Here is a 12,306-nt window from a genome sequence, read left to right as displayed (position 1 = left end):
ACAGCTCGTCCCTGCAGCATGAAGTGGTTAATTGTGACTGCACTGGTGGCAGCGGGAAGCGCAGAGCCAGCCCTGTATTTTAAGGAGTAGTTTGAGGATAGAGGTAAGGAGGCAGTGTCGCTTCATGTGCCTGGTACCCTGTACGAGCTCACTTACTCACAGAGCAGTGCAGGACAAGGCAGAAAGCGAGAAACTCACACCTGCGTGCTTGCTGCTCAGGGAGAGCAGGGCAGGAGGCTGAAAGCTCCTGCCCTACAGCGCTGGACTGCCCGTACCACCGGAGAAATGAAGATAGGGGAAGGGGGGTTAGTTAGTATTCGCTCCGTAAGATGCACCTTTATTTTCACCCACTTTTTTGGGGGGGAAAAGTGCATCTTATAGAGCAAAAAATACGGTATTTAACTTTGCTGACTTCTGTATACAGCTGCTGTTTTGAACCAGTAGTGCTCTTATCTTGAGAGCTCTCAGAGAAAGCTGCTATGTATTTTTACTTAATATTAATAGAAAAGCCCGTCACTAAAAGATGGGAAACCTGGATTGCGGGGTGGGGGTAGGAGTATTATGTACTTTCACCTTTCATTTAGAGAGGGCTCACTTCCCTTGTGCTGTTTTCCTCTCATCTTCTTCCTCCTCGTCCCCCCCCCCCCCTTTGTTTCCTAACCCCCACTTCATTTCTAGATGTTCTATACTGGTTGTCATCTGAGTTTGACAGGGCCTGCTTGCCCCACTGCCTGTTCCTCACTACCATTTTACCTGTCACATTCCATACTAGCTTGCCTGGCAAATGGCTGCCCCTTCAGCTTGGCTCTGCCCTGCTGGCTAAGCCATCCATCACTGCCGCCAGCTTTTATCTTAGTGAGGCTGTACCAAATATTCGTATTTGATTTGTCCCTGAATGCATTCTTTGTATTTGGCTGAATAGTGATTTGAATATGAATAATTGGAGCTTTACTGTGCTAAATCCTACTGAAATGCTTGATCCCTGATTTCATGCCACTGCTTTTATTATTTAAGTTAAAGCTCAATGCCCATTGCTCATATTTGGTTAAATAATAATTTTCATTATTCATATCCAGTAAAATATGTGATTTGGTACAGCTGTAGTCTGGGCTCAATGACGATGATGATCTTTAACTGTGGCCGGGTGGAGGACATAGGGCCAACAAAAGAGAAATGAAAACCAGAGTGGCTACCTACTGCGTTCTGTATGTAATGGGATGTAAAACCAAAATTAGTCCAGTGTTTTAAAGTTAAATGTGATGATATTTGTTTTGCAATTCAGGGATATAACAACAGTAAGGCAGTGACACTGGAGGCGTCGTTCACACCTGACTCACAGTTCATTATGATAGGTAAGCCATAGCATTGTGATCCATCCACTGCCTTAACATCCCCTTTCTTCCTGCCATCTCATTTCTGGACACTGGCAAGAGACCCATGACTTTGTCCCTCACCGCCTCAGTTTGGAATACCAACATTGATGAATTTCTAGATGACGTCTTGCTCTTTTTTGCGAGTACTTAACTTTAGAAGTCCCATCCTTGTTCTTGTCTCCCATCTTCTATTCAACAGTATTCTTCAGAGGAACCATCGGATCGTTTCAGTTATTGATCTTTGGGAAGGTTTTGTCAGCAGACTTTATAGGACTGAGATTTAAGCTTCCCTGATCTATGTAACTCTTCATGATGATCTCAGTTTTGAGGCACTTTTTTTTTTTTTTGTTTAAGTTTTTTTATTGAATTTTTTTTCCATTTAACAACAAGTGTCATAAATTTTCATACAATTATCTTAACAATACACTTGATATTTTTATAATATATTTTATATATAACATTTCTTGTCTTATTTTTCTTATGGTTTTATATATCATATAATTGTAATTATTTTTCTTATAAAGTTATACAATATATATATTGTAATGATTTTATCAATTATTATTTAAATATGAACCTTTTCCCCCTCCCTTTATTACGTTATTTTCATGTAAGAATATCATCTATTATAATATTTTATTTATAATATATGATAAAGAGAATAATTCCCTCCCCTTAACCCCTCCCCCCCTCCTTCTTTATACTATTTTCTTATCATGGGAAAATGAAATTCAAATATTGCAATATTCTGTTAATGGTCCCCAAATTTTCTTGAACTTATTCATATATCCTTTTTGTGTTGCAAATGCATGTTCCATCTTATATATATGGCAAACTGAGTTCCACCAGAAATTATAGTTCAATCTGTCCCAATTTTTCCAATTACGTGTAATTTGCTGTATTGCTATTCCAGTCATTATAAATAAAAGTTTGTTGTTATTTGATGAGATTTGACTATGGGCTCTCATTGTAGTACCAAATAGAATTGTATCATATGTCAAGGCTACTGGATTTTCTAACATCCTATTTATTTGGGGCCAAATTGATTTCCAAAATGTTAATATGAATGGACAATAGAATAAAAGATGATCTAATGTCCCTGCTTCTAGATGACAATGCCAGCATCTATTAGACTTAGAGCTATCAATTCTATGTAAACGTGTAGGGGTCCATAGAGCTCTATGTAAAATAAAAAACCAAGTTTGTCTCATAGATGCTGACATTGTACATCTTATCCTCCAAGACCAAAGTCGTGGCCATTGAGATGCATTAATTTGATGCTTAATCTCAATGCTCCAAATATCTCTAAGACCATTTTTTTTTTTTTTATGTATAAATCCAGATATTAATTTATACCACATTGCGGCCTGGTGTCCCATGGAATCTATCTGAAAACATAAGAATTCCATACTATGATAATTATTAAGATTTTTCCATTCAGAGAACCCTGTCTGAATGGCCTGCTTCAATTGCAACCATCTGAAATATTGTGATTTATTTAAACCAAATTTATTTTGCAATTGTGAAAACTCAAGCAGTTTACCTTTATTTATTACATCTTCTAAAATACGAATTCCAGCCATCATCCAATGTTTCCAGATAATTTTAAAACCGCCAACTTTGATCTTTGGGTTAAGCCATATTGTTTGAGTCGTTTATTTAGTTATTGGAATAGGAGTTAGATTACTTATATATCTTATAGTTTTCCAAGTATCCATTAATATTTTATGATCTTTATATAACCTTGGCATTTGAATACTTATCACATGACTCAGACGTAAAGGAAACATTAATCTCCATTCTAACCAGAACCAATCTGGTATATGTTCAATGGGTTCTGGGAGGATCCAATACATACCATGACGCATAATATAGGCTTGATGGTACCTATAAAAATTTGGAAAATTTACCCCTCCCTCCTCAATTGGTCTTTGTAAAGATACTAGAGCAATTCTGGGGGTTTTTCCAAGCCAAATAAATTTTGTTAATATTTTATCCAATTTTTTGTAAAAAGACCCCTGGAAAAAAATTGGTATCATACCCATTTGATAACAAACTATTGGTAAAATCATCATTTTTACAGTTTGCACTCTCCCCCACTAAGATATGCACAAAGGATTCCATTGCTCACACATTTCTGACACTTTTTGTAATAAATTTTTTTCATTGATTATCATAGTTTCTTCTATAGTTTTTGTAATCCAAATTCCTAAGTATTTTAATCCTTCCTCTTTCCAAATAAAAGAAAATGAGTCAAATAAACTTTTTGTACAATGTACGTTGAGTGGAAGTACTTCTGATTTATTCCAGTTTATTTTATATCCTGAAAATTTTCCAAATCTTTCAATCAGTTCGAGTAGCTTTGGAATGGTTGTTTCCGGATTTCTCAAATAAAGTAATATATCATCCACATATGCTGATAATTTATATTCTCTATCTGAATGTGGAATACCCTGTATCTCCTTTATCTGTTCTATAGCTAATAACAAGGGTTCTAAAACGAAGTTTTGGCAGTCTGTTGAACATTATTGTATATCATGTATCAAACCATCCAGCTTCATCTCTCCATTATTTTTCTTAAATGCATTCAGCACTTCATGCCATTAGTTATTTACTCTTCTGTCATGTCTCTAAATCTTGAATCTAATCAGTTTGTGTGGTTGTTGTTTGTTTGTTTGTTTTGGCAAGGCTCAGAAGATGGGAAGATCCATGTCTGGAATGGAGAAAGTGGGATGAAAGTGGCAGTCCTGGATGGGAAGCACACAGGCCCCATAACCTGCCTACAGTTTAATCCCAAGTTCATGACCTTTGCCAGCGCTTGTTCCAATATGGTGAGGTGGAGCTTATTTCAATGTGGTGACTGATTTGGTCGTGGAGGAGTGGCCTAGTGGTTAGGGCTGCAGCCTCGGCACCCTCAGGTTGCAGGTTCAAGCCCAACACTGTTCCTTGTGAGCCCACCAGGACAGATACGGAGAAATACCTGAATGTAAACTGCTTAGGCTATAAGCAGTGTATAAATACTAAAAATAAAAGAAAGGAGAGAGAAAGAAAGGAGCTAATGTGAAGTGGGAGTAAGTAAAAAGATGGGAAACAGGTCAGATTTGAGGAGTTATTGCAGGAAAGCATGTAAATTAATAAGAGACTTGCATAGAGACAAACAGGATAGTAATGATGGACCCCAGAATGGGAAACTACATCAGCTTTGAATCCTTAAATCTTTTTTGCTTCAGTTTCCCAATTCCTCCTAATTTTCCTCCTAAGGTTTTCAGATGAGATTTCCCTTCCCTCTCGTATTTTCCCTTCCTTCGATTGCTTCCTTTGTGATGATGGATTTCTAACCCTCTTGTTAGTCTCTTGTTTGTTTCCCCCTTTTAGAGTTCTACTTGTTTAAAATGGTTTATAATGTAAAACCGCCTAGAAGTATGATAGCTGGTATATCAATTTTTTAAGAAAACTTGAAAAACTAGAAGTTTTAGTGGAGCTTCACTGTGCATATGTGTGATCCCACGACTTTCAGGAGAACCAAGAGCTAGAGCGCTTAGCAAGGCATCAAATATTTGTGAAATTTTGCATTTCTTGTGAGTCCCATGGCTGGTCTGTGGTTCCTGATACCCAGTAGCAGCTTAGGTAGGTTTTTGGCTGGTTTTATGGTGAAATTAGTCTTGCCTGCTAATTTCCACTCTGTATTCTTGTTCCCTCCGTCCACAGCAGCAAGTACAGCTGTCCTGCTGCTGAAAGCCCCCCTCACAGAAGTGACTTGCCAGCCCTTTATCCGGGTCTACTCTTCAGCTGTTGCCTGACTCTTTGCTTGACTTCCTTCCCCAATAAATTTCAGGAAACAGTCTTTTCTTAAAAAAAAAAAAATGTTATGATTAAATGCCATTTTTCTATTAATTATACACCACTTAGTGTTGAAAGAGGGGAAGGGTTTAATAGGAGGGTTTATGATCTTATAATGAATAATAGGCTTGGGGAGAGGGTGGCATTTATATTTATAAGATACAATGATAAGATGTTCAAGTGGTCTAATTAATAGTGTTTATTATGAATTTTGTACACTTGAAAGTTTAAAAATGAATAAAGAATTTAAAAAAAAGAAGAAAAAAAAATCCTTTTTCTTTGACACCTTTCCAGACCAGTACAGATTTCATTGATGGGTAATAGCTCATCATGGCCAGTAGGTGGAGACTGAGACCAAACTTTTGGTTATAGTAGATAATAGCTGTCCCTCCCTATATGGCAGTCTTCTCTCAGTCTCCAGCAGGTGTTGGTTTGGGATCTCAATCTGATTCTGTCTGTGCTTGTGTGCCATCCTTTTTGGGCCGTTAGATTCCTGTTCCTTGAAGGACCTGACGAAGAATCCCTATGGGACCCTCCTCCCTGAAGACCCTGGGTACATGACTAGAGGATATAAAAACATGCCAAGCTGAGCAAACTTTGTTTCTGGGTAACTTCATCTTTAACAAACCATCTCACAAACACTTAGAAATGAGATGCTGATTCTGTACATTGTGTGGAAATTTCCTGGACTGCTTATAAAGATAAGCAGACACACACACTGAAAGAAGGCAGAAGAATTTGCTAGACCAGGACTGGCTGAAATACAAGAGACGGGTCAGCAAGGAGGTACAGATGCAAGACCCTCCAGCACTGATTCCCATATTCCCTGTCTACAAGAACCAAGCTTGGCAAAGTACAGCAGGCCAGGCATGAGGACTGTCTCACTGACGGTTGCCAACCACAGGTGGGGTAATTTCAGAGTAAACGCTTAGGAACATTTATGAAACATCCTTGTAAATCAGATAATCTTCAAGAACAGCACAAACAACCAGAAATAGCTGTTTTTGCCTTGGCCTAAGGAAACTTGACAGCTTTAGTGAAGACATGAAAACTGCCAATCAAGTGGAGAAAGCTTCATCCAAGGCTAGACAAATGATGGGTTGTATCCATAGAAGTTTCGTCAGCCGAAAGCCCGAAGTCATAATGCCGTTGTTCAGATCCATGGTGAGACCTCATCTGGAATATTGTGTACAATTCTGGAGGCCACATTACCAAAAAGATATGCTGAGAGCTGAGTCGGTTCAGCGAATGGCCACCAGGATGGTCTCAGGACTCAAGGATCTCCCGTATGAGGAACGGCTGAGTAAATTGCAGCTATACTCACTCGAGGAACGCAGAGAGAGGGGAGACATGATTGAGATGTTCAAATATAACACGGGCCGTATCAAGGTGGAAGATGATATCTTTTTTCTTAAAGGACCCACGGCCACAAGAGGGCATCTGCTGAAAATCAGGGGAGGGAAATTTCATGGCGACACCAGGAAGTATTTCTTCACTGAAAGAGTGGTCGATGATTGGAATGATCTTCCACTGCAGGTAATTTAGGCCAGCAGCGTGCCAGATTTTAAGAAAAAAATGGGATAGGCATGTGGGATCTCTTGGAAGAATTTAGGGGGGTGGGTCATTAGAGTGGGCAGACTTGATGGGCCGTGGCCCTTTTCTGCCTTCATTTTCTATGTTTTGGACAGCAGACCCTTCACATATTCAAACCACAGCACCCGTCTTTCTAAAAAATGCGGAACCAGGACGGAGTGGGCCGGTTGGGAAGGGGTGTAGTTCATTGTCACAGGGCTGCCCTTGTTCTTAGTGAGGAAGCCTTGCCAGAGGAGGAATGTAAGATTAAAAACAGTAAAACTTTTCCTAAGCCTGTTTGTCTAGCTCCTAAAGCAGCACTCGGGAATATTCAAAAGCCAAGTCTTCCTGTAGATTCACGGATGTCCACGTTGTACATAGTCCTCTTGCCTGGCCTGCTGTACTTTACCAAGCTTGGTTCTTGTAGACGGGGAATATGGGAATCACTGCTGGAGGGTCTCGCATCTGTACCTCCTTGCTGGCCCGTCTCTTGTATTTCAGCTGGTCCTGCAAATTCTTCTGCCGCCTTTGAGTGTGTGTGTCTGCTTATCGCAGTCCAGGAAAATTCCACACAATATACAGAAGCAGCATCTCATTTCTAAGTGTTTGTGAGATGGTTTTGTTAAAGATGAAGTTACCCAGAAACCAAGTTTGCTCAACTTGGCATGTTTTTATGTCCTTTAGTCGTGGACCCAGGGGGTTCCACAGGGATTCTTCAACACAGAAAGTTGCAATAAATAAATCCTTGATGCCTTTTGACAGCCTCTATCTATAGTTTCTGGGCTGAAAGCTAGGAACCTTTATTGTTGAGCAGAAGAAACCTCTAGGTGCCAAACTGCCACAGCAGTTTCCATTGGGCTCTCCATATCATTGGGGCCCCAGGTTAGCTATGGAAGACATTGAAATTTCTCAAGAAAGGTAACGGAATTGAGCTGCTGGCTCCTCTCCATTCTCAGCTTATATACCCACCTTTCCTGTTACGTTTGCAGTTTTTTGTTTAGTAGTGAATGGAGGATTGGATGTGGTGGGGATGTTTTGGCTTGAAAGGTTGGTGTACAGGGGATCTGGGTAGTGAGAGTGTTAGAGATACTCTGGAATGGGTTATTACAGCTTTCTGGTACTCACGATCCTTTTCTTTTTTTTGTTTTTCCTCCAGGCATTTTGGCTGCCAACTATAGATGACTGACGACAGTAACTTTTCACCTACACCTGACGCCATATAATGGTATTGAAAATGAATACATTTAATCAATCCCAACCTTTCATGTACATTCTGAGGTGACATTTTTTCGTGGACATGGATAAGGAAATGAAAGAAAGGATAGTCCTTCAAAAGGACATGTATGGATTGTATTTGTTTTTATTCTCTGGATCTGATGAATTAAAAACCAAGATCCCGGCAATTCTGTCTTTACTTTGTTTAAGCATGGGTTCTTTTCATCTGGAAATGTTTTTTCAAAATTTCTTGCTGCTCATTTTTGCGATAAGTTACATCTGTGGTGCATAGGAGGCCACACATTTTTATTTTCTTCATTTTCATCTGCGGGAACTGTGTTATTTTAAGATGTCTTCCATGCCAAGTCCTTAAAACTTTCTTCTGGAATCTTACAACAGAAAGGAAGATGTTCTTGGCAATGTCGTCGGTAGCTTGTGCTGCCCCATCTGATGAGCTTTCAAAATTCGGCTAAAGTTTTGTGCCATCCATAAAAAAAGAATCTCTTTTGAAGAAGAAAAAGATCTTTTGAACTGAAAATCGTAAGCAAGTCCCAGTCATCTTTCTTCCTTCTCTTCATCCTTTTGTAGATTTGGTACTTTTTATTGTTCAACACAATCAAAAGATAGGTGGATGACTGTTTGGTTGTCGGCTAAACTTAAAACACAACTTCCAGATTCCAGTTTTCTTCAGGACCAGTATGGCAACTGAAAATCTGCACTGCTTTTTGTAAATATTGAGACTAAGCCTGCAGAGGGGAGTTGCATTTTTTGATGACTTTGAATATTAAGAGACTATGTTAAGCCAGTATTGCAAAGTCCAGGTTATTGATCAAATATTTTGAATGATGTACTGCTTTTTCTTGCACTTGCAGATGTAAATAGGCTGGAATTTTGTGGTATTTTGCCAGGTCTTGGTATCTGCATCTTTTCTGTAATCAAAACTGTATTAGGGGATTTTATGCAAAGTTATGATTTGAATCCTTGGCCTGCAAGTTTTGTTCTGTAGTTGGTAAATACCCCCAGCTGGCATGTTTCCCTCTTTATAGTCACACAGCAACCCTCTCACCTTCCCTTATTTCCTTTACTGTTTACCTTATTTGGAAGGGGGCTTCTGTTTTAGAGCAGAGCAGGGCTACTCAAATAGTTTGAGCCAAGATCCAGAAGCTTCAGCTGTCTGAAACCCAGGGTCCACAAAGTACCGTGTGCACATAGAACACTATTGTTCCCAAGGTGGTAGGGGGAGGGAGTGGAGGGAAGGATGCACATTTTCCAAAGTTGACAATAAATTGGTAAATAATATTTTTCCCTACCTTTGTTGTCTGAGCCTTGCTTTGTCTTAAGTGCCTTTCCTGCTCTTACCTACTCTCTTCAGGGTTCCTGTCCTTTTGAAATTTCTTCTTTTTCTGTCTCTAGCATTCTTCTCTTGTGTCCTAGTCCACCTTTTCCCCTTTGTCCCCTTCTATGACCCTGCTCCCATGTTCCCTCTAGGGCTAGCAGCTCTTCTGTATCCCTAACCTTCCCCATGCCCAGCTTCTCTCTCCTCTTCTTCCTCCACTCCTCCACAATCTGTAATCTACCATCTTTCTTTCTCCCTTCCTCTGCTGGTTCCAGTATTGGTACCCCTTTCTTCATGGTCCTGTTTATATCTTTCTCTGCATGACCCTTCTCTCCCCCACCAGATCAGTATCTCTCCCCCCTTAGCCTGGATCAGGCACATCACCCTTCCAGCACCCCACCCCCTTGGGAAAAAAAAGGCATTAGGTCCCGTCCCCCTGAATGTCTAACACTAGGTCTTTATGCCACTTGGTTCCAGCATCTGGACCCCTGTCTCCCCTTGTCCATTTCTATATTTTCATCACTCCCACCCCAGTCCAGCATCTATTGCCCCTGAGCTTGGATCTGACATCTCTCCTTGACCACCCCCACCCCTATTACAGACAGTCTTTAGGGCCTGCCCTCCAACTTCTACTCTGGCTCCCTGAATGTCTAACACTAGCTGGGGTGCAGCGCTCCAGCTCCCCCTCATGACTGGATCTAATATCGTTGCAGCTCTCCCTCAAAGATCCTCCACAACCAGCCTTTCTTGCTGGTGGAGCCTTTTCTCCTGCTTTACCCAGCCAAAGGAAGTTGCAGCAGAGAAAAGGCTCCACCAGCCAGAGAGAAAGCTTTCAGCATTCTCTCTACCATGACCCAGTGTGGCGGGCCAAAGGGGGAGAGGGGAGCTGTAGCAATGTTTCTCCAGAGACAGGCAGGGATTATGCAGCCCCACTTGATGGTGAAGTCTCTGACTGAGACATCATTGGCTCAGTCAGAGACTTCACCATCAAGTGGGGCTGCATTCCCCTGCTGTCTACGGAGAACACCTGTTACAGGTAAGCAACCTTGCTTGACCCAGGCATGAGGAGAGGGAGCTGGAATGCTGTACCCCAGTGGTCCATAGTCCAGATTGTGGACCACGATCTGCCATTGAGTAGCCCTGGTATAGCGAATCACTTTATTGTTTTTTTGCAGTTATGCATTAGATGGAAGTAGCGGTAGAGAGCAGCTGGTGACATCTCACTTCTCAGAATGCTCTGTGTAATTGGCTTATTTAGGCTAGAATGAGTTGAACACAAAAAAAATGACAGCAACTGTGGCAAAAAAAGGTAAGATAACCTTCATTTGCCATCTCAGGGCATGGCATGGGTTGTCGTACAGTCTTATAAACATGATTGCAGTATAGAGGATTTGCTAGGAGCTTGTCTAGGCTGCCCGTCCCGCTACTTTGCAAAGTTCTTTTTCCTTTGTTTACTCTTTTGCATTGCTGTTTGTAGGTACATACAGCCACAACTGTATTCTGGTACAATGATCAACATTACTGTGATTCCTGCACAGAAGCAGCCCAGTTGATTTTAAGTCGCTTAGAATTTTAGGGTCTGTTTTGGTGGTATTTTAGTTTGGTTTGGCCTAAGCAGGTGAATGTGTTGCCGAAAGAACAGTGTCCCTCCTTCGCTTTTGTTACTGCTGTCTTCTCATTTCTCAGTGAGCCTAGCTAAGGAGGATCAACTGTGGAGCAAAGATTGAGAAGCTCCTAGCACAGGAAAAAAACTATAGGACTCCAGAGGTAGCACTTCTGTGCACTGAGTAAGTATTACTGTGACAGCTGTTCAAGCTGTATGGAAGCTTTGACCATTTAGTATTAGAATTAAGTTACAAGTGTTAATCCAAAATCTGAGCAATTTGTAACTTTGAAAGGGAAAGCACAATGCATGGCAGCCACTGATCTTTTTGGGTGTCTCTTGAATTCCCACGGTCAATCGGTTTGATTTAGAGTTTTGCAGTACTTCTGGTTCGGTAGTGCGCCAAGGACTAGTGCTAAAGGACTTGTAGTCAGTGGTGAGCAATCTCTGTCATATCTTTGCAAAGCTAATTTGAATCTCCTTCGTAGTTTTCTCATTCGAGGTTCTCTCTGCTCTGTTTCACAGGTCCCAGGTTTTAGAAGACAGTTTGGAGAGCTGTATAATTAATAAGCGCTTAGGGGTAGGCTGTGTTCACTGTGAGCTGCTGAAGGAACCAATTCCAGAAAGTAGATGAGCATTAGACAGTAAGCACCTACGTTTCGAAAACAATCTTACTGGAGCCTTTACCTAACTGACTTAAGCAAGTTCCCATGCTGAAGTCTCTCCTTGTTGAGTTTTCTTCTCTACAGGTGGGTGATGCTCGCCAGCAGAGAAGTGAGAGGTTAAAAAAGTGCATGATTTCATGTGAACGTTATTTTTTTAAATCTATTTGTGGATGTAAGTTAAATGTTACCTGATGTTCTATCAACCAGCATCTAAATAGGAGTGAACCTGGATGCATTGTGGGGTGTTTTTTTTTTTTTTGCTGTTATTTGGCTTTATTCCAAGTTTTATCTGCTGAGATTATTCTGCAGCATTTGTAATAAAAAGGAAACAAAATTGGGGTCTTTCGAAGGACATTATCCCTGCAATCATATGTGCGGTGAACTCTGTTTCAGCTATGTTGATACTATCTGTTGTTTCAATATCCTTATAGTTGTAAATTATATTTTTTACTTAAAATAAAATATTACTAAACAAACTTTGCTGGCAAGTGTCTATACAGTGCATTAGAAAGATTTCAATGAAGCAGGGGCTTGATTGCCCTTAATTCAATTGCTATAGAGCAGTGGTCTCAAACTTGCGGCCCAAGCCAGATACTATTTTAAGGCCCTCAGTATGTTTACCATAATCACAAAGGTAAAATAAAACCGTTTCTTGATCGAATGTCTCTTTAGCTATAAATGACAATATTATTAAGATTTAGC

At 40.5% G+C, this 12,306-nt stretch overlaps 1 protein-coding gene across 2 annotated transcripts in view; it reads left to right on the top strand.

The window, feature by feature from the left end:
• WDR82 (WD repeat domain 82) overlaps positions 1–12,081 on the top strand; it is a 78,048-nt gene extending 65,967 nt beyond the window's left edge. For both annotated transcript variants that reach the window (XM_033926315.1, XM_033926314.1), the window contains 3 exons: positions 1,283–1,352; positions 4,062–4,204; positions 7,942–12,081. In XM_033926315.1, the coding sequence (XP_033782206.1) occupies positions 1,283–1,352; positions 4,062–4,204; positions 7,942–7,971 (243 nt within the window). In that variant the 3' untranslated portion in view covers positions 7,972–12,081. The remainder of the gene's footprint in view (positions 1–1,282; positions 1,353–4,061; positions 4,205–7,941) is intronic.
• Positions 12,082–12,306: the final 225 nt, after the last annotated feature.

Source organism: Geotrypetes seraphini, chromosome 17, assembly GCF_902459505.1.
Source record: "Geotrypetes seraphini chromosome 17, aGeoSer1.1, whole genome shotgun sequence".
NCBI lineage: Eukaryota > Metazoa > Chordata > Amphibia > Gymnophiona > Dermophiidae > Geotrypetes > Geotrypetes seraphini.
This window is presented reverse-complemented; position numbering and strand designations above follow the sequence as displayed.